General features: G+C 39.3%; 1 protein-coding gene across 1 annotated transcript in view; it reads right to left on the bottom strand.

Annotated features, from left to right (window-relative positions):
* opcml (opioid binding protein/cell adhesion molecule-like) overlaps positions 1-22,537 on the bottom strand; it is a 349,349-nt gene extending 326,812 nt beyond the window's left edge. The window contains exon 1 of the mRNA XM_035435361.1: positions 22,233-22,537. Coding sequence (XP_035291252.1) covers positions 22,233-22,293 — 61 coding nt within the window. The 5' untranslated portion in view covers positions 22,294-22,537. The remainder of the gene's footprint in view (positions 1-22,232) is intronic.
* Between the last annotated feature and the right edge of the window lie 201 nt (positions 22,538-22,738).

Genomic DNA, 22,738 nt, shown 5'->3' with positions numbered 1-22,738 from the left:
AGTTTGAAGTAAAGAGTTCTGACAATGTAACGATTACCCATATCTCAATCTAACAACTGAGTATAGAAATTCTGTTCAAGGGAATTTCATTTTTTTATTTTTATGTAGCACAATAAGTAATGAATCACCACAAAACTTTTTTTGTATTTTTGTAAGCCCTATCAGTGAAAAAGTCAACCATTCAGGCAGAGTAAACCATTGCGCCTCATTTTATCCCGTCATAAAGGATCAGACGCTGTAGATCTGATCCTTACGTCAGTCATTAAACTGTAAACAGAAAAGACCCCTATGATGGTGGACCAAACAATGCGTATAATAGGATGTTCTGTGCATGACATACAGCCTACTACCCAAAGCCGGTGTGAAGTCTGCATATGCCACAGCTGGAAGCTCAAGTGCAAAGCAAAGCCAACTCTACATTCGCTCAAAGCAGGAGTCACTAGAAGGTAATTTGACCGTAGCTATTTACATCAAAAGGTCTGCTGCCCTCTGTCCCTGGCAAGGGCTATGTCATTAGATGCGCAATTTATAACAAGATATGTACAGTATAATCTCTGTTGCTCTCAGAGACACAGTGGAATTCCCTCAGTTGTGGGTGACGGCGTGCATGTGGTATTTTCTTTCTTTTTTTTTTGTCTGTTCCTTTTTTTTTGTAGTTTATGAGGACATTCTTGCCGGCTGTCTGACTGAAATAACGAGACAACGGTGACGTGGCAGACAGCCAAGAGATGCTTTGATGGCTGTGAACAGATTATTATTAGTCCCCCCTCCGTGCAGTTCACTCTGAAGAAGAGAGAACTGGAGCATCCAACCATTAGCAAGAATCTCTTCGCACAAATAAAACACAATTTGGGTACACATCAAAAAATAAATAAATGTGATGGCGCACTAGGAAAATTACCGACTTACTGAATGTCTCTGAAACACACCACAAAGATTATGGCTAGCACTACCTGCTGATAAATTATAATCTTGAAAACAAAACTTCATTTCTTTGTTTTGCAGGCAGAAACAAATGGCCGGGGAATTTAAGTGGATGCAAATATAACGCTCACATCCAGACACACACAGACACACACAGACACACACAGCACACAACTGTTCGCTATTAGACATTAGATTGTGACGCTACCCTTTTTGAAACTACTGAAATAAACACATTTTAAAAGTACAACAATTTAAAACTGTGAAGAGGTCATCTTCCCTGTGGCTGCAGAGAAAGTGGTGCCTGCAGGGAAGGAGGTGATAAGGGCTTGAAACCCATGGGATACAGTAAAGCTGAATGTCCACATAGTGGAGATCTATAAGAGCCTCTCAATTTCACACTCCTCCAGCACAACCCAATTTCTGCATACACTCTGCGTCATTACGAGCTCCATTCACCATGGTCCAGGCTCCTCGAAGGGAAGCTCTCTCATCGCTCATAAATATTGAAAAAGGGTAATTGGACCAATTAAAACAACCACATACCCTCAGGTTAAAGTTAAACAGCACTTCATGGAGACATTATTTGCATTTAAAATGCGAGACCTCCATCTTTTCAGGAAGCTTTGAAGGGATCACTCTTAACATAGAAAAACAATGCCCATCTTGGCTCGCAAAACTGCATTGAATTCTTATATTTATTTCAGTTGTGTTCAATGTTACAAGGACAATGTTACATTCACCACATTTCAATAAAGGCTTTTAACTTCACCATTAAAAGAGTGCTTTGGATTCCTACCCGTTTGCCATTTGTACTTTTTCACAATTATGACTGGCAAACTAAGCCCCTTTTTGAGGTAGTGATAATTCCTCAAGCCATGTTGCGGCCAGTTCTGACATATGTTTAAGCAATAACTCAAGACAGGCAGTGGTATATTGATCATATCACAGCTAAGGGGTGTTGTTCAATTCCCTTAGCTGTGAAGAAATCACAATATATCACGGCCTGGAGTGCGCTGCTGCTGCTATGGGTGGGCAGCTGTTCCCAGCTGCCCACACATAGTGCCAGGCAGTTTCTATGCAACATTAGTAAACACTATTTTGTTCTGCCAAAACACAGCCGTAGATAGAGATTCTAGATAGTGCCAAACTAGCTAGCTAGCAAGCTAGCGTTAGTGAGCTAACAACAGTTTATTCCCTATTGATGTTTATTAGTAAGTTACCATTAATTGTGCAACCACTGAAAAACTGTCCAACATCAGTGGGATCACGTTGTGTAGGTCTACTCATTTTATTAGGTGGAGGAGGCACATTGCTCCATGTGGCAACGATGCAGCTCCACCTTCTCCAGTCCCAGGGTTTTCAGTCGCCCACTGCTCTGGAGAGAGCTCTTGCACTTGTGCCCACTTACGAACATAATCTCTCACTCCTCAAGACCCCCATCAGATAGTTCAAATGTTTCAATTCTGAGACTGATGATGATCGTTAGATGTAACAGTTTTTTTATCTTGACTTTAATGACTGCTTAGCCGCGAAGCGATAATTGAAATAGAACTGTAAAGAAGCATGAGCTGTCATAGCCATGGTATACGGTTATATATCGAGATTGCGAGAGTTATGAGAATCTATAATTACATTTAATATACTCGCACATGGACCACCATTGATTTACAACCAGTGTAGCACCAGTGCAGTGTGCAGATGCAAAGAGATAAGCTGCATTAACCTTCATTCCCTTTTGAGAGTTATTTCATTAAGTGCCAAGAGTACTGCCTCTTGAACAGATTCTAAGGGCTACAAACCTGACAAGTAGCTGTTGCAGTTATACTTGCTAAATGTTAACATTCTTCTCTGAAAATGTTTATATTTGTACTACAGTGTAGTTTAACAAATACTAACAGAGATGACATGTCTGGTAGCAGTAATTCGGCAGTTGAAAGGCGTTAACATTCAGATTTTCAGACGGTGTTAAAATAAACCAAATACCCCATCAGTGGTGAAACCAGCATTCTCCATTTTGTAATGTGTGATAGAGTTTCTTTAACACTGAAATTTATGAAGCCACATGTACACTTCAAAAGCATCAGTTTTCTTCATTAGACAGAAATGAACCCTACCAATCTTGCTGTGTGCCGTTCTAACCTTTCAATACTAAAAGAAAAATACCAAGTAAAAAAGGGTAAATCTGTATGTGGCTTTTGAGGTCTTTTTTGCATTTGAACAGTCAAAGTCCACATTGTTAAATATGCCCTTGTAAAGGAAAGGCTAATTAAACACAACTCTCACATTCATATCTTTACCTCAGTGCACCATACAGTTAATTGGACCGGTTTTGTGAGGGAGGCTTTATATTAGCAAAACAGCATTTACCCATTTACTATTCTCCGTTGTCTTACATGGGACCACTATGGGGATATGCGTAAAATTATATGCTTCCTTTTCAGTGACAAACAATAGATACATTGGTGATTAGGTTCATAGTGAAGTCATCGTTCTCATGGCCAAACCTGACTGGCTTGTAATACAATTACAGGAGGCTGTCATCTGAAGAATTTACATGAATTATCCCAGTGCCTAAATTTCTTCAAATGCAGGTCGCTGAGCACCTATACTGGGTAAGTCACTGTATTTAGAAGTTCTCTAGAACTGGGAATGTGAAATGGCTGTCAATTACTTTATATAGCCTATCAGACATATCACCACAAAACTAAAAATCATCAAGACTTTAAAGTAATAATCTCGAAGATTTTCATTAAAATAAATGTCTGTTAAGTCACTATCTATCACCGAATTAGGTAACACAATGGTGATTGAGCCTAATATATAAATTTATATTATTATTATTATTTATGATTAAAGAACTGGGTGTCTTTGGCGACATTCCCGGGAAAAAAATCACAAGCGGCGCATAGTTAGTGATGCGTTTTCCATCACCCATCAGTGGTTGGTCCGCCAGAGAGGGTAAACGGGGCTAACGGAACAGGCTCGCTCTTCAACTCACTTGTGTGTCAGCGGCGTACTGTTTTTTCCGGTGTCTGCTAGCGTTACAATAACAGAGAAATGGGTGGGGGTCCTAAAAAGTTAACATGAGAGGTCACATTATTTGGTGATGTAGATTTCAACTTTGTTTAGACAAAGTTGCGCACAGTAGCCATCTCTCATATTAGGTAACGTTGCGTTAGCCAGCTAGCTAGGTAGCTAATGTAATTAACACAATCTAATGTCAGCTGACAATTAGAAAAAACGCTAAACGCTACCGACTGGTACAGACCTCGCAAAAAATCTCTCGAATGCAATGCTACCTTGTTGCAACGTTGCAATGTAGCAAACTAAAATATTCTTAAACAATCTTAATGTGATTTCTCAAGTTGTGCTTAAGCTTGATTTATAAAAATAAGAGACTTAAAATGGTTGCTTACGTTGATTTAAAGAGGTGTATCTCCATATTATCCACCTGTGATATTGGCTATATCTCCATATTACGCACCTGTTATATTGGCCATCTCAAATGGACTTCAATCTGAACCGCGAGTGAAGCCCTGATTAAATTCAATTCAATTTAATTTCCATAGCACTTTTTAGACAACTGTCACAAAGACGCTTTACAGTGTAGCAAGGCAAGAGACAGAGCAAAAAGAGCAAGCAGAGCAATCACCAGGCCTGAACCCCAAAAGAACAAGTACATGAGGTAAAAACCTCCCAGTGAGAAGAAAACACTCAAATGCTGGCAAGAAAAAAATACCTAACGGGAATAAATCTCAAGAGGAACGTGGCTATAGAGGGGGAGCCCACTCTCCACTGGCCAGCCAGGTGTAAAGTAGCAGTAGAATGAAATGTAGCATAAATGCTACAAGCAATCCATCACAGCAAAAAAAATGGGTTAATCAGGTTACATTTGAGGTGACAGTTAACAGGAATAATGGAAGACCAAATGGTATAGTTCAGCATAGTGCAGAGGAGCCGGGTGACAGATCTGGATCTGGAGTCCTCTCACATAACACACCATTTCTAAGACATCATGCCTTAAATAAAACACGCCTGGGATTAATCATGATCCATGCACTCTGCGTGCCTAAAATCAATTAAATATTGTTCCTAGAGCGCAAACGCAGCCCACTTTTGGGATTCACCTGCAACCATCTAACGTGCAGCACCTCCACAGAACCAGCAGGTAATTAACTATCTAACGTCTAGTGTAAACTTTATGGAGAGATACGATCATATCCATGTCAAAGTGGGATTTTCTAAATAACGACTTAGTCAAGTTTTATTTATTTATTTATTTATTTATTTTCAAAAAACCACTTGGTAAATTAAGCCCCTGAAGAGAATAATTAATACATCTGGTTGTGTGTGTGTGTGAGAAAGAGAGAGAACAAATGACAAGAAAGTTCTGCGTACCTTTCTCATGTTAGGATTAGGGATTTAGATTTCTGCTCTAAGTAAGGTCTGTGGTTAAGATAAGCTTAAGAGACTTTCACATTTTATACTACGACAAATTACATCCTTTAATATCTCAACCATAAATTCTGAAGCCGTTATGTGCTTTAAAAAAGTTATTTGCGAACAAGTTGCTAAATTGAAACTACAACGGTTGTTGCGTGCAGGCAGGCTAGTACAAAACTTGAGTGCCAGTTGGGAGAATGCAACCATCGTTGTACTTTCAATCTTTAGCCTACTTGTGATAACCCTGCCAGAAAAAGAAAGTCTTTGCAAAAGTAATATAAATCAATATGATCATACCTAATGTATGCACAAATAAAAAGATCAAGGATGGGATGTTCTGGAACAGTAGTTTTAACCAGAAAATTACTGAAATAAATCAGAAAGATTTAGGCTAAGTGCTTTGCACATTTTAAATTGTAATGTCTGCAAGGCAAGCAAGACAAAATTATGTTTATACTTTTAATACCTTTTGGCAGTTTTCACATTGATTAGCAATTTAAAACGGTAATTAAAAGTAATTGAGATGCAACAGTAATTAGCAATAGATAGTCAAACAATGTAATAGAATGTGTAGGAAACAAGAAATAAGAGCTTTAGTGAGAGGTTTAATTGTTTTATGAAATATGTATACATGCTTCTAGGCTATTTGTGCTTTGTTGTTGCTTTATTGTCTCACTTTAAATCATTTAATGCAATCATAAAATGAATCATAAAACAGAATGGCATGCAAGGTTAATTAGAAACACTGGATTGCCTTTGTTTAAAGCTGTTGGGAGAGTGGTGTGTGAAAATCCCAACACTACTCGGATGGCTTTTCCTGCCGCTGCATTTCACTACAATATGGACGTGGCAAATTAGAGCTAAATCAAAGTCATTACAGGAATGAGAGAAGGAAAGGCTAATCATTTATATTTAAACTCATATTGCCCTGAAGCCAAAACAAGTCATTTACAGTGGAAAGAGTTTCTTTTTGTTTTTGTATACACTTCGTAAAGTTATTTGCTTGTTGTTTGACTGTGCTGGTTACTGATAAAAATGTGCTATAAGACAATACACTACGATTGTTAGAGAAATTAACAGAGTATGCCATGCAAGTTGCCCTTAGAACAAAAACCAAAACCCCTTAACACTAGAAAGCCGGAGCCTATGCCATTGAGCCTTTGAACTTTAAAATTAAAATTACTCAAACACCGCAAATGCAAAATACTCCTCCTTCCAAGATTTTTCCTAAATATTTGGGCTTAAAATAACTGCGTTTTTAGAATTCCAAAAAACCGACTCATTAAAGAAATACAGGCAGTTTGTGCCATTTTCTTAACAAAAACCACCGCCAGACAATAAGCAACAGGTGCTGGTGGTACCCATGCGTGAATAGGTTTCTCTCTGCTCCAGCGGGCTATCTGTTGCACTCCCAGACTGACGACGCAAGTCGGTGCCACACGTTTTAATGAAAGCAGTTCGTTTTCACTGCAAGCAAAACACACGTTTTTAGGCGCCGGTGTAGCTTGACTGCCTACGTGAACAACAAATTGCCTAAGGCTAACACACAAGCGAGATATGTTACAAACTGGTTTAGCTAACATTATTTTACAACATTTTCATATAGTCTATAAGCATGTAAAAACAAAAGTCAACAGGAATGTGTACACATATAACAGCACTCAAAACTACTGGAAATTAGTGCTTCATAAGGTCTTACCTGCAAGTCAAACAAACGTTTTTTTTAGCTGACGGTAGCAGACATTATCTCTCAACTAGCTGGCTTGTTACTGCTTTCTAGCAAACCTTGCTACTAACGCCGGGCACCCACCGCACGCGTCGCGTAAGCGTCGCGTAAGCAGCACGGCGAAGCAGCACGACGCGGCGCGTAGGGTGTCTCCACTGGTTCCGTTTGTGTCGCGCAAAGGCTTGCGTAAAAGCTACATATTCCTAGTAGCTCTCGCAGTCTGCAGTGGACTTACATCGTGTATTTCACGTTTGTTCACGACTGTTGATTATGGGTTAAGTGAATACTTTGGTGAGAGACCTTTTTCAGTTTGTTAATTTGGTAATATTTCGTTAACTCGTAAATAGCCTACGTGAGAAAGTAAACACTTTCAAGAATTACCATAAACTTAAATCGCAACGTAGCCTGCATAACAATCAATCTCAAACTGTATTAATTTATTTGCTTGGTTAATAAGCGTGCCAATTTCATGAAGAATATGTAATGATCATAATAATAATAAATAATCCGTAATCAACCATTGGGAATTCCCGTGTTGTCTTGTCATTCACGTCAAAACATTTATAGGATCACATTTAGTAAAATCAGCTAATCATAAAAAAGACAGTAACAGTTTAATTTTGAAGGGATATGAACACCACAACGCCATGAACACCGGAAGCTTTGAAGTAGGCTACAAGCGCAATAAAGGCTTGCTTACAACTTCATTTATAAAATAGGTGCATTTTCATCGGCAAGACCACTAAATAATCTGATTTTTTTAAAGCTCTGTGGATTATCTGATTTTTATTAACAAGCCCTTTTTTAAAGCACGGCGAACGAAGACATCGGAGAAGTCAAATAGGCTGAGCAATGGTTGGTTAAAAACTACCTTCCAACACTCTAGCTAACAAACCGCTGCTCGGTGCATTCACTTCTACGTCATTCAATAGGCTATGGCTTTCTGTGGTGTATTTTCAAATTTACCCCACCCCCTCCGCAAAATAAGACAGCGAAACTAAGTTTGCCTTTTCCCCAGGTTCCAGTTATTTATTTATTTATTTATTTTTACAAAACGAAAAGGCTTGTATTTTTTTAGCTGCTTATAAAATATCTGGGTGGTAACTAGGGACACACCCCCAGTAATATAAGGATGAAATATAAATCAGAGCATGTATACCTAGCATTTTAGAGCATATTTATGTGTATAAACAGGCCACCGTGACGCGCGACAAGCCGAAAAAATAGAACAGAAGCGAAAAACTACGCTTCAGTTCGCTTGTGTCGCGCGAGCTTCGCAGCCAATACGCGACGCGTTCGCATCTGGTGGAGACGACGTCGCCCGCTGCCGTTGTAATAACAGTACTTCAACTACGCTTCAGTTACGCGCGTAGTGCGCTCGCGGTCGATACGCGTGCGGTGGGTGCCCGGCTTTAAGGAAGCCTTCCTGTTCCTGCGAATCTCACATTGATTTACGGCTACTGCCATCTACTGACGTCGGTTGGTATTGTGGCCTAATAGCTAGCAGGATGAGACAAAAGATAATGGTTGCAGTAATCGGTATGAAGCGCATTTCTCAGTGCCCCGGTAATACGTTTTCCCTTAGCCTTTAACAAAACCGCTATGATTTGGAAATAAAAATGTCGAAATGGATACAGTTGTGTCCTTTATTTCTTAAAAATAATATTGAAATGTGTGGTGTCATAATCTTTATGAAATTAGATGGCTGTGGGTACTGAAATCGATGCTGTAGGCCTAATGCTGGATCAGCCTTCGTGGTTTAAGGTTAAAAAATATATAAATAAACGAGGCCTTTCTAGTGTTAGCCCAACCATCCGTCCCCTTCCCTCACCCCACGAAGAAAGACATGATGCTGCCTGGATTGTGTTCAGTTGTGTTAGACAGATATTAACAGGCTATCAACAGCTGCTGAAAAGCAATTATGGCAGTGCACTAGGTGCCTTGTATCCATGTTACATGGTGTCATGGTGTTTATGGCAGGTGCTCCAGTGATTCCTGTCCCAGTGAAAGGGCTAACTGATCTAATTCGGTCTCTACTGCGCTGCAGGTCTGTGGCGTGAAGCATGCTTCCTAGTGTGTGTGGATGGCTGCTTACCAACCAATGCACTCCTTCTCTGCATGCCTTACCACAGGCGTGTCCAAAGTGATATCAGACTACTGTGTTTCACCTTTAAAAAGGGCCAGTGTCTTATTAAAGAAGGAGATGGTTGGGCTGCTGGATGGCTTGTTCGGCTAAGGCACTACACTGTGGTGCATGGATGGGCCTCTCGGCCTCGGATAAAATCTGGACCGTGCCGACTGTGGCCGCGTATGTAGCTCCATAGTGAAACACGCAACTGCTGACTGTGTCACCCAGGGTATGAAGATTGTCTGTAAGGGATCTGCGTTCTTTGCTATCTAGCAACCCCCACTGGTCCATCAGGTGCCAGTGGGCTGCATTATAAAGTGGCATATGAAGATCATGCTCTGACTTCGCTCTGTGCAAGCTTAGCTGTAGTTCATGGGGTGAAAAGAAGCAGCTGGCAACACCATGTGTTGTGGAATTGTGGATGCCTGCACACTTCCAATTCAGCGGGAGGTCGTGCATGTACATGGCTGCGGTTGCAGGCGATTGGCACGGGAATTGGATACGCTCAGCACCATGCTGGGTGCCAAATGATTGCATGAATGAACAAATTCATTAATTAAAGATGGAGATTGTTATGGTCTGGCATTTTACTGTGTGTTTGCGGAACAATTGACATGTGTCTTTACACAACTATTTTTTGAGGTGTTATTTGTCAGCGTTCACTTTGACTGAGTACATTTCCCTGTGCATATCAGTTCTCGCAATGCAGATGTAACCACCATTGCAGCAGATTAACTAGTAACTTTTTTGGTAAAGCAGTCAAATATGAAACCAACCAACAGGTCCATTGCCATTTCAGAAACAACACAGACTAATAAATAGCAAATATTTGTCATGCCTGAGTATTCTCAATCTACAAGAAAAAAGCAAATAAATAAACAGAATGGACAAAACAATGTTTTTTTGTATTGTGATTCGATGTAACACATGAAATACAGGCCAGCAAAAATGAAAGGTATAGCAAACATGGAATGGCTTTTATTCAAAATATTATGTGAAGAAATTAACAAATGACATCATTTTGGCTCATGCAGCTTATGAGGACAGTGAATTGAAGTCCTTTCATGTGAAAGTAGAAACAGACTTATGTCATTGCTTATTGACTCAACTGTTTCCACCAGCTTTGTCATTTCCACCTACAAATTCTTTGCCCCCTAGTTCCAGCACTATGGTGAAGAACATGGCAGACCACCACAATCAGGTCGGCATTGCCTGGGCTGAACAACAGTGCTCCACAAATGCAATCAAGTAATGAAAATAAATTTTTTTAGCACAGTAGCTTTCACAAGTTGTTGCACATCTAGCAAGCATATATCCATATCACATTCAGTTTTCACTTCCTGTAGAGCAGTTTCTGAAGACAACACTTTGTGAAGACCTCAGCGTTTCTCAGTAATCACCTTCTCATAGGTGCTTTCATCAAACTGCAGATACCAATCACATCCTTGAATTCTGCAGGGCATATTGGTTTTTATTTTCACCCAATAATCACCAACTTGCAGACCCTAGAAACCAGGAACTAGGTGAGGTGAGTTAATGGTATAATCAATTGCTTTAATTCATCAATAAAGTGCTGAGTTTATAAAGAAGAAACTTGCTTGAATAGTCCTGCTCCTAGACTTTCTCCACTTGCCTACTATCCAAACTTCGAAAAATGCAGAGCTGAAAGAGAAACTACAACGAATAAATTCACATGAACTGGCATGACTTCTGGTCATTCAAGGTCCTGTGGCACATCTTTAACTAATCTTCGCGGGAGGGATTACTACACTCATTCAAGAGGTTTACTGCTTTTTCAGTGCCCGCTAATGTAAGTGAAGGCAGGCAGCAGACATTACTACCACAATGGGGTAGTAATGTCTGCCTGAAATTTATTTTCTTTTTTCTGTTTTAAAGAAGTTGTTTTCACTGCAGGGGCCACACATAACAGGCTTTCAATTTAATTTCTTATTTTTGTGTGTGGGCTGCAACAATGTAATATTCTGGACCCCGCCGTATAGGCCTTGGGTCTTTATTGAGTTTCTCTCTCTGATGGACTTTTTAAGTTAAAACATTTAAACATTTCCCAGAAATACACGCCTCAGAAAACCATTGACAGAACACACAGGCCGAATGAAACACTCTGTTCCTCCAAACCCCTACAGAAATTGTCTTTCAAAACAGGGAACACCATAAAAACCAGATTAATAATCCCTTTGCCTTTTGCCTCTAATCTGTTTTCTAGTTAAGCAACAAACAAACATCTTACTGAAATATAGCCAGGAACAGGCACATCTTTTAAAATGTAGTTTCCATTCAAAACTTAGCATAATCTTAGATTTAGCCATTTTTATCTCTCCATTGTTGGGACTCGAAAGCTACAATGTATTAGGTATACTTCAGTTAAACCTATTGTAAATATGCCTATACTATCATGTGAAATCAGATCAATCTGTTATATTGGCATGCACTTGGGTGTCATAGGCTTAATACGTTTAATTAAATAACTGAATAAATAAATCACACCATAAAATTCTCCACAATCCTGTAATGAGACCATCAAAGATTTGCTTGGCTCTATCTTTTGTTAACCTGTTTGAGACATAAACAGAGATGTATCACATATGCTAGTAGAGGGAAGATAATGCTATGTGCTGACAGTACTCAGTTATCAATAAAAGACTCCACACAAATACAAAACTGAAAAGAAATGAATTGCTTGATGCATTGAACTTTGGCAACAAAAAAGTGCCATCTAAAAGTACATTTCAAATCATGAAGCAGCGCATAAAAAATCCCATTCCTGAATGCATTTTAATTGCTTTGCATTTGGCATCATCACCATCTCTGTTGAAAGACATGTTGCATGTTAAAAAATGTATATTGTTGCCCTAACATGTTTTGACAATGGGTTTTAGACCCAAACATTGCCAAAAATTATAGAAAGATGCCCAAAAAAATATGCTGGAATATGAGATTTATTCTGAACTAAAAGTGACCTTCTGATATATTAAATTAGCAAAGCCTCTACACAGACAGAGCTTGGGTGTTGCAAAAGACAGATCAGAGCTATGCTTAAATATTATATGCCCCTGTTAGACATGTAATTCAGTTGCTTAAACAGATTTGAACCCTAGATTATTGAATTTCTTTGAGTGTTGAGACAATGCAGGCATTCATTTTACCATGCCTTCATGATGCTTGACATAACCAGCCTGGCTGGAACATCACCACAGTTGCTGAGAGCAGGCAGGGGCACATTTCGGAGCAGCTCAACCATGCAATTAATTTAAGTGTCTGTTATAGCTGCTCTTCTCTCACAGCTGGGCTAATGCTAAATAAAGAGGACGATGGCATGCTTTAATGTTATAACCCTGTCCTGACTGCGCGCAAACAAGCTGATACACCACAGCTGTCTCAGACAAAACTCTGTCAGTGTTTCTTCTGCAATTAGGCTACTTGTTTTTTTCATGTCTCAACTTTAAAAGGAAAATGTTATATAAGCAGCAGTAGCAACAATGACAAAGGGGGCTTTAAGTGTCAACGGCTGCGGGTACGGCTATGGTGCTTGGAAATAAATCAACGCCCTTTTGCTGATCTACTACATGACAGAACTGTTTCCCCGTAGTAGCCTACATCAGCTGGCTGCAGTGATAGACAGGAGCAGGTCAAATTCACGCATGCGCAAAAGAGCACAGATTTATTTCCGGACACCGTAGCCGTACCCGCAGCCGTCACCGTGAGTGCTTAAGGTCCCTAACGGCAACAACAAGAACAAAGGCAAATTCCCACATTAAAGTGGTTACTGAACCCTATGGCCAAAGTGCATCAGACCCATGAGACTTACTTCGATGCTTGCGTAATGTCACGCATTCAGCAGCTGGAGCGCATACCTTTAAAAAAATTGTGAGTAAAAGCGAAAAACTACTTCTGACAAATTGCAGCTGGACCTGTGGAGGAGGCTGGGGTCTGTTTTTATTTCATGTTGTCTGTTAAAGCCACAAGTTGCAATTAACCTATGGCTTTAAAATAAAACGTCTGATGGCTTGACATAATTTAGAGAATAGGCAAATGTACTAAACATGGTAGCATTTTATATGAAGTTGACATTTTGCTCGATTATAACAAGTGTAACTGCTTTGTAACAAAGGTTTAACTACACTGCATGCATATCTTTTTATTCAGTGGCTTCTAATTCTAACTCTTACCCGTCAATAACAAATTTGGAACAATATGCATAGCAATAGCGGATCACCCACTTGTAGCTACAGTACATAGTACCTAAATGTAACTACAGTATAATTACCTTGTGTAAGTCACCTTAATGTATGTAATTAAGGTTCAGGAAAACAAGATAAACAATAAATATGAACAGGACTTCAATACAATTTGGCAGTTTTTTAGAAGGACTATAATTGCAAATATGTTCCATTACACTACAATTATAGGAGCTATAACTGCATTGTAATGGAAGGTATTTACAATCATGGTCCCAGTGCAATACTAGTCAAACTGCACTCTCTTGTACATAAGTATTAACATTTAAATGAACAAAAAAAGGTATAGCCTTCACTGTAGCGAATTCACTTAACCATGATTATTGTTTATAATCCAGCCGATCCTCGCAGACCGTAAGGGAAGCAGCATGTATGCGCGAGTCAGCCATTTGCCTGTCATTTTGACTAACGGTTCCATTAAATTCCGGCCTAAGAAATGCGATGACATTGGCCGGATGGAATGGCCTCACAGGAGCCTCACTGTACAAATTTTACAAGGACTGTGTGGCTTGAATTTCCCCGAGCCCATCTGTCGCACAGCCATTCGGGAGCCCTTCCAGAACAGAGCCATCACGAAGCCTTCTCCTCGGTGGGACGTGGACACTGGCGTGGGGAGTTCTGGATGAGCCCAATGATGGTGATTAAGGCCGGAGATGGGACGAATGTCCTCCATTATATCAGAAAATGTCATTGGATCCCCACCCATCCCAGCGAGCTTTTTATGGACACGTGGAATTACAACAAGTGTGACTTACGGCGCAGTTTTGACCTGTGAAAAGCCTGACACTCAATTAGACTGATCACAACCTCCCAAGCTGTGATCTCTGACGAGAACTTAAAGGACTTTGCTCCTAAAGGCTGTGACAAGTAAGCAGATGGCACTGATGTAAGACTGAAAATGTGTTTTGTGTATTTTGCCAAATATATATCAAGTAGCCTATTAATAATTACAAATTAGTGGAATCTTGCTTTTAACTTAAAAGAAATGAATGTCAGTTAACTAATTACAAACACCGCATTTGCAAGGTAATAAATATTAAATATTATTTAAGTAGTCATTAGTTATTTGTTTGTGGACTGATATTGCCCTTAGCTTTATCTTATTATCTTTTTTCCAAACACAGTTCTACCCATTACTGTTTCTTGTGAATCAGCAAACATTGTGGGTGCTGTGTAGCCATAAGAAATGGCATCTTTCCCATAAACAAAAGAGTGAATGCACACAACATAAAAAAAACATAACAAACATTATTTTTTAGAAAATATTTGTCAGTCATATTTGTCAATATATTTCAGTATATGCTGTCAAACAGCCTATATTACACATTTTGTTTTTTCAGTCCACAAATTAAGAGAAAAAAAAAAACGAATATTATTAATATTAAACATGTGGCTATTGAAGATTTTGGAGCCTGTTGCGTAAGGAATTTGTGTACAGTAACTAAGTATATTTATCTGAGCCGGCTGCTGGCATAAACACACTATGCAGTCCTTATGGGCCACAGCCATTCCTGGACCACTGAATTCTAATTAAAAAATGTTGTTTTGTAGGACATTTTAATTGTACAGTGTTGATATTTGTGTGTCTGTAGCAACTGGTGAAAGTTATACATTCTGCACTATAATAAAAAAGTGCATTTTTAAAATTCAATTTAAGTTCAAGAAAATTGAAGTCTAACTTTTCTGCTAAACTTAAGCTAATGTTCTACAAAATTCAACTATTCAAGTAGCCATACTACTTCAATCAGAAATACTATTAATAGCTACGGTATATATATGGCTTTTTGTTTTACACTTTTCTTAAACCTGTACATCATTAAATTGCTTTTCTCCATGATGTTGTTAGATATTTCAATCCCTCTCCACTGTACTTCAAGGCTCATTATGCCACAAAAATAGCTGTGGGAGCAAATTATGTTTCAGCTGTCTAAAGCAGTCAAAGATAATAAATTACTTGGAGGGAATGCCATTGGTGAGGATAAGGTGTAAATTTGTATGGGGTTTACTACATTATGACATTTATTTCTGTCCGATTACAAACAGAAAGTAAAGTGGAGGAACTGTCTGTAAAGTAATATTGTATGCATGCAGATCCCTTCTTGATTGCAGCAGATAATTTGTGTTAGACAAAGTAAGGTAAACAGTATTCAGATAGTGGCAGTGCAATATATCCCATAGAGAATGGATGAATCAGATCCAATAAATCAGTCAAAACATAATAAAAGGTGAGAGATCAGCATCATGACCAATGTTTATAAATGCCATTCCTATAAATAGCAGGAATTTTCGAAAGGTGTTTTGACTTCCCGTGAACTTTTGTTTTCACACCCCAAATCACCTGTTAGTTTTTATTGTTTGTTTCTGAATGGCCTATGGTTTAAGGTTGTGTTGCTTAGTAACAACTAATGGCCAACAAATGTGAGCTGTGACACACTATAGCCACATCTATACTGCATGCGTAGTGGCTTCAGCTTGTGAGCGGCAAAAACATGCTTTATCAACTCCAGCCCATTTGCTTCATCTCTCCTGTACCCTTTTTTAAGTGGATTTTACAAATTACATTACATTTCATTTGGCAGATCCTTTCATCCAATGCTACATATAATAAGTGAATACCGAAGGTCGTTGGAACAACTACAGAACACGGGTCAGATAAGGTACAATTCTCATAAAGTATCAGTTATCCACAGCCATGACCAGCAAGTCTAGTTCACACAGTAAGCATGGGCTAATAAGTTAGTGAAGTGATTAAATATACAAGTGCGACATGAAAGTGCTAGATGAGCAGCTTTATGTTTTTGTTTTGTTTGCATTTGTTTAAGTAGAATTTCAGTTCAGTCACAGTCATTTGTGTATATAAATTCTGAAAGAATTATCAATTTTGTAATTGATATTGCTGATTATAGTGATATATTATGACAAAAATTACAAGATGCTCCATAGAGATTGCAGTTCAAATACAACGCATTTTAGAAAGCTCCTATTGAACAGTTTTCTGGATTATCTAGCTCTTAGTATTTCTCTTCCCTTTCTCAGTTCAGTTCTTCTGAAATTTATCCTGTACGGTAATACCCTTCCTTCTCCCAGGTTTTAGCACTCATGTTCTTTGAGAATTACCAAACTGCTCCACAACATCTATCAAGTGTTTTTATTCATGTGTTAAAATACTGACCAATACTGCCAAACTTATTATTGCTTTGGAATATAGGTCACTGTCTATAAACACTATTCTATGCTAAATAAATTGGTCTGTCTTTCATATATTACATGCACTCCATAAAATACACTCATGTGACAGTGCTTGCAGTAGCTTGTGCACTTTAAATCACTGAGACAGAACACATCAATGGGACAAATATTATTTCCCCTGGAAATTCCCTTCCTTGCACCGTAGCATTGCTGTGTTCAAATGTCAAATCATTTCAGTGATCAGAGAGAAAAAAAACAGATTAATTATAATAAGGATAAAGATTTTATCTCCACAGCACCATCCCAAGCTTTGAACAGCAAGTGAAATAATGGCCAGTTGAAAAGGTAATTCACAAAAGGGTGCATTTTCATCAGCAATCAAAATCTGCTGTTTTAGATCTGTGCGCATTATTTCGTTGACCAAAAGCCCTGGTAAACACTGAAATTGAATACATCAGAGAAATCAAACTGCGAGCAACAGTTTTTATGCAACTTTCAATATTTCCTGCTCACAAAATGTGGTGGCTCTTCACTTCTAGGCTATATCATTTGGGCAGAATAACAACAATGACCATAATCCATTGCGCCGACAGATCTGCCCAGTAGTTACTATCTACTCACACGACAGGAAGGATATTGGAGCTGGACCAAAGAGCCAGGGTTTGGAAATTAGTGAGGTTCAACAACATTTTTTTTGGATTCAAAACTATATAACTATACTGCCACTTCTGCTTGATAGCTGTCAGTTTCACGTGCAGAGGATAGGGAGTATGGAGTGGGAGGGGCTGTGCCAGCACATTCACGACACTTACCACTTTCACACACACACACACACACACAGACACAGCTGGCAGGCAGACACTCAAAGGAGACGTTTTTAACTCTTGATTATGTATACAGTTGTATAGATCCAATTTTATTTTTGAATATGAAATAATTACCGAGGTCCGAACCTATGTGATCTCATAGCTGGCTATGGTCGTGTGTGCGACTGTACCCAACAACACATTTCATAACAACACTTCTAATAAATTGGTAGTTTTTATCTAGCAGAATGTCAAGTCTGCCTCGAAATTGGTCTAATGATTTTGTCAACGTTACAAGTTAACTTGCTAACGTGGCTCATGAGGAGCACTGAAACCTGTAGGCTGGTAATATTTGATGGCGATGGCTGGCTGGCTGGCTGGCTGCCTGCCAAAGAGAAAATCTCTTCCAGAGCCAATAGTGTATGACAGTTGTACAGTAACCAACCCTGTTCCTGGAGATCTACCATCCTGTAGGTTTTCATTTAAACCCTAATTTAGCTGCTCAACACGATCTCTAGGTGTTGAATGAGATGTGGTTTGTTAGGTTTGGAGCGAAAACTTACAGGATGGTAGATCTCCAGGAACAGGGTTGGTTACCACTGGTGTATGATGAGTAAGATCAATAATAAAGTCAACAATTAAAAAAATTAAATATACACACCTGAAATAGATATATAAAAAGATATTTTTAAAGACCAAAGTGATAATTTATGCAAGTGATTTTCTGTAATATGCAGTCACAACATTGGAGGCTTTGAAAATATGTTGAAAGTCTATTTCAAAACTGAAATAAAAAACTTTGATTATTTTCTAAAACCGAATCGAAACCAAACTCAAAAAATGCTAATCCCTCAGCACTACTGCAAAGCTACATATGGTGCAGCAGATCACAGATCCACACGGGTTTGTCACATTCAATTCTTGTGTGGACGACTTCATCCAGTGCCAATACTTTGGGCATGTGTCACTGACTGATGTGGCTTTGTCTTGCATTCAGTGTAAATTAGCCGTACCAGTTATCTTCATCGACCTACCAGAGCTCCGTGGATTATGCATTTTTAAGAAACATTAAATATAAAGCTGTTACGTTAAGAAAAACAGCAACTTCATATAACTTTCAGTAAAACTGGTACAGATTTTCCTCAATGAGTTGGGATAGCCTGGGTGACTGGGGATGAGATTAATACGTTGATACTTGTATTAACTTCACTTGCAAGTTCTTCTGTAATTCCAATGAAGAAAAAGGCCTGTCTCAGATCAGTGAGATAAAACAGTATCCCAGATAAGAGCTTTCCTTGATAAGACTTCCCCTGGGCAAGATTTCAACCAAGACCGAAACTAAATGCATTCAACCTTCATGTTTAGTGTGAACCCATTCCAGGGCCATGCTCTTGATACAGCATGCCAGTGTCTGGAGAAAGAGAATGTGGTTGCTTCTTAAAGACCTTATGATTAGGGCCACCAGTTTGTCGCCCCTCGTTTACTCACAAGGCACTTCAGTCCTCCGCCAGCTAGAGGTTGCGACAGCCTCTTTGTCAAGACCCTTCTCAAATAATTATCCTGGTTGCAGCACCTCAGTAATCTAAATTAATAAAGTAATTGCCAGTAATTGAGCACAGACGATGATTGACAGCAATGTTTACAAGTGACACACACATCTTAAATTCCATTTGATGACTCATTACCACAGACATGCTGCAATATTTTTAAATGTCCTACAGGGAAATGTTATGTTTTGTTTGAAACTGTGGGAAATGCCCAAATTAAAAATGACATCAGTTATATAACATTTAACTAGCAGTGATGGTCTTCAATAAAGACCTTAAGTAGAATCAGGTGTCTTAATGCTGGGCTAAAACAAACACCTGCACTTACACCGGCCCTTTTTGGATAAGATTTGACACCTCTGCTTTATATGGATGCATTTTTCTTTTTACTGCAGTGGTACTCAATCTAGGTCCTGGACGGCCACGATGTCTGCAGTATTTAGTTTTTTCCTGAACATCAGAAATAATTGTAATAGTAATATTCATCATCATCATCATCATCACCATTTATTGTATTTACATAGTGTATTTCATCTCAGGAATTCAAAGTTCTATAAAGTCAAAGGGATCAAGAAACCCCACCCAACCTTAGCCAATAGACAGCCTTCACCTAAGTAATGCACAATTGCCATTTTCACTGCTCAAAATACTCTCACTAGTATGACAGTACCATTGAAACCAGAGATTTTCAGTCGCTGTGCCAGGGCACTGCATTCTATTTACTCCAGAGGGTAGAGTGCCCCCTACTGGCCCATCAACCCAAACTTGGCTTTTCTAGATCAGCAGTTTGACACAAGAGGACATCTAGAGGTTTGGCTACTGCGAGCGATATGCTGCTTGTTCTCCCATTGCCACCAACTTCACACTCATCCATTTTGCTAAAAGTGATGGTCTTAGTACCTGAATTAGTAGAATGAGAATCTTGAACTGGAATATTTTACCAAAGACAATATTTGACCCATTTGAGCATTTTAGTTACTTACAACTTTCTCAGTCCCTTAATAATAGGAAAGGAAAGATATGTCATGGCTAATTTGAAATGTTGTTTGGAATCAGTGATAAAGTGATTTGATAATGGATTAATAAAGGATTAAGGATATTAGGGAATACATAAAAGAACTGCTGTGCCCTGCTTTTCAGGAGAACACTGCTTATTTTAATGTCTGTGTAGAAGTCAGTGCATTTTAACTACTTGCGGTATTCTCCACCAGTCATATCTAACCTGGCAAGACCTTGCAGCCAAATACAGCAAATCAATGACAGGCCACAGACTGGGAGACCTGGAGTCACTACACCTTGCAAAGATTGAGAAGTCATCGTGCTTCATCTTCCTGACAGTTTCCTTGCGAATACAGAAAAATACAGGGCACAACAACTCCGCAAATCTATACCCTGGCTGTGACGAAATGCAGAAGTCACACCCCTTAGAAAAAACATTATTAAGCAGTCATAACCGGCTGTCAATTCATAAGAGACTGGTGTCGCACATTTGCTTTATGCTTCTGAATGTCATTTGGAGAAACTTTTGCTCACTGGAACTATCAGAAAACAGGAGCTGAACAGGCACAGTACAACTGCTACACCTCCCTCTAGTGGGGATACATGGGCTTGACTATTGTTGTAAAAAAGGAAATAGACTGGAAGCTTATGATTAGCACAGGGTTGATCTTAAAACATCTTAAAGGCTTTCTGTAAGTTTTAGCTGAAGTAGCCACAATATTTAATTAGGTTAATCATAGTTTTAGATTTTTTTAAACTGAAAGCTAAACAAGGGATATGTGTGGTGAACAAAACTGTCAACCATATTTACAATACACCCCCCCCCCCCCCTTAAATATAAATAATGAAAATGTGTCGCAACTTGAATTCAAAGTGACCTGAAGTCAGTTCATTAGTATAAGAGTTATCTTCCTTTAGGTGTATGTGTGTATGTGTGTGTGTGTGTGTGTGTGTGTGTGCATGTTGTTAGAATAGTCAGAATTTTCTGACTGGTTCAAATATTTAGTTTGAATTGTCTTTGGCATGCTTTCTAAAATGACATGCACAAACTTTCTGTACAGTATGCCTGCATAATAGAATGACCCCTGTCCAATTTGCACAGATGATCTAAAGTTCAGTGAACTTCCCTTTAATTGAGCCAAATTTAACTCTTTAACAATGCAGCACAAAATAGCATTATCAACACGGCTGCGTTCCCCAGTCGAGATAAATATCCTGATAACCTCCGTCACTAAAACCAGTGCACCTGCATATCCAATCCAAAACCTCTTACAAACAAGGAGACACATCTACCTGTCAGCATGGTGCATCTAAACATGAAAGAATGAAAAAGCACCATTACGTCATTGTCTACCGATACCTCTGTTTCAAACCATCATCAATTAAGAAGTGTTTCCTGCGCACCTGCGCACCTGCTGTAACTATGCTCCGGTCCGCACACACCTTGATGGAAGAAGCCCAGGAATCAACACAGGGGCAAAAGAAAAATCCATCTGACAACCCTGGCAACAGCCTAGCTATTAAAAACCTGTTTTCACTGAACTGACCCCCCACAGTTCTCACCTGGAGATCATTTGCATAATGAGCCTAATTATCTCAATACCAGCCGAGACGAGGTTCTCTTTCTGAGCGCCCCGAGTGACCCCATCTGCCCTCACATGCTGAAGATCGCAGGACTAACTTGCTCACCATCTGCAAACTGCATTTTGTTTTCTCTTGTTTTGCTGTTCCTCTATGATCTCCACATGTCTTCTTATGTCTATGCCTTGGCACTGTCAGTTTCGCCCAACTGCGCCTAGAAAGCACAGCCAGCAAGTTTTGCCAGAATTTCTCAGGGGTGTACAGAGAGGGGGGGGATCACCTTTAATGGCAAACAAATCTCATGTCCTTTTTTGATGTCAAAATGCCTACTGGAAAATATCACAATCGCACCTTACGTTGACCTCCCCCTTTTCTTTTACCCATGTATTGATCTGTCGGAGTGTTTTCTAATCCGATAAAGCTCTCAGCCGCGCAAAAGTGAGTTTGAATTGAGTGAGTGTGAATTTTTCAGTCAGAAAAGGATGTTAAAAGCTCAGCCTTCAGCTGTAACGTGCAGCATCAGTCCTGTCTCCCCCCCCCCCGACAGAGAGCAAACTCCAAGCATTTCAGCAGCCACTGAGCAGCAGCAAACAGCACTGGCATGAAAGGTGAGGGAGGCAGTTACATTACCTGGAAATACGAGCAGAGCAAACAGCCACGACAAGACGAAAAAGCAGACAGAATTATACATTCTTCCAAAATCTTCTCTTGATGTTCCTCTTGTTGCTTTTTTCTTTTTATTTTTTCCTCTCTTCCACAGGATTGTAAATGTACCCTGTCTTCTTATCTTTTTTTATGTTGTAATTATTATTCTCTCCTTTTCTTGGATTTATTCAATGTCGTTTTGCCTTTTCCCCCACTGGTGCTGTTCTGTGTGAAGGTGATTTAAATCCAAGGCAAGTTGAGGCTGAGAAGAGACTGAGGAGTTCTCATTGATTATTCTCACACTGACACGGGAATACTCTGCCAATCTGGAGGAGAGCTGGGTTCCGCCTCTGCTGCGCCGCAATTGGCCGAGAGCTTGAGCTGTCAGCTGGAAACAAGCACGCCGCTGTTCATCGCTGCCTCTCCGTGTCGCTCTGCAGAGCTTCATGAGATTAAATTGGTCAAAAGAAAAACAGCGTTGATAGCAGGAG

Source organism: Anguilla anguilla, chromosome 9 (assembly GCF_013347855.1).
Source record: "Anguilla anguilla isolate fAngAng1 chromosome 9, fAngAng1.pri, whole genome shotgun sequence".
Lineage (NCBI taxonomy): Eukaryota > Metazoa > Chordata > Actinopteri > Anguilliformes > Anguillidae > Anguilla > Anguilla anguilla.
This window is presented reverse-complemented; position numbering and strand designations above follow the sequence as displayed.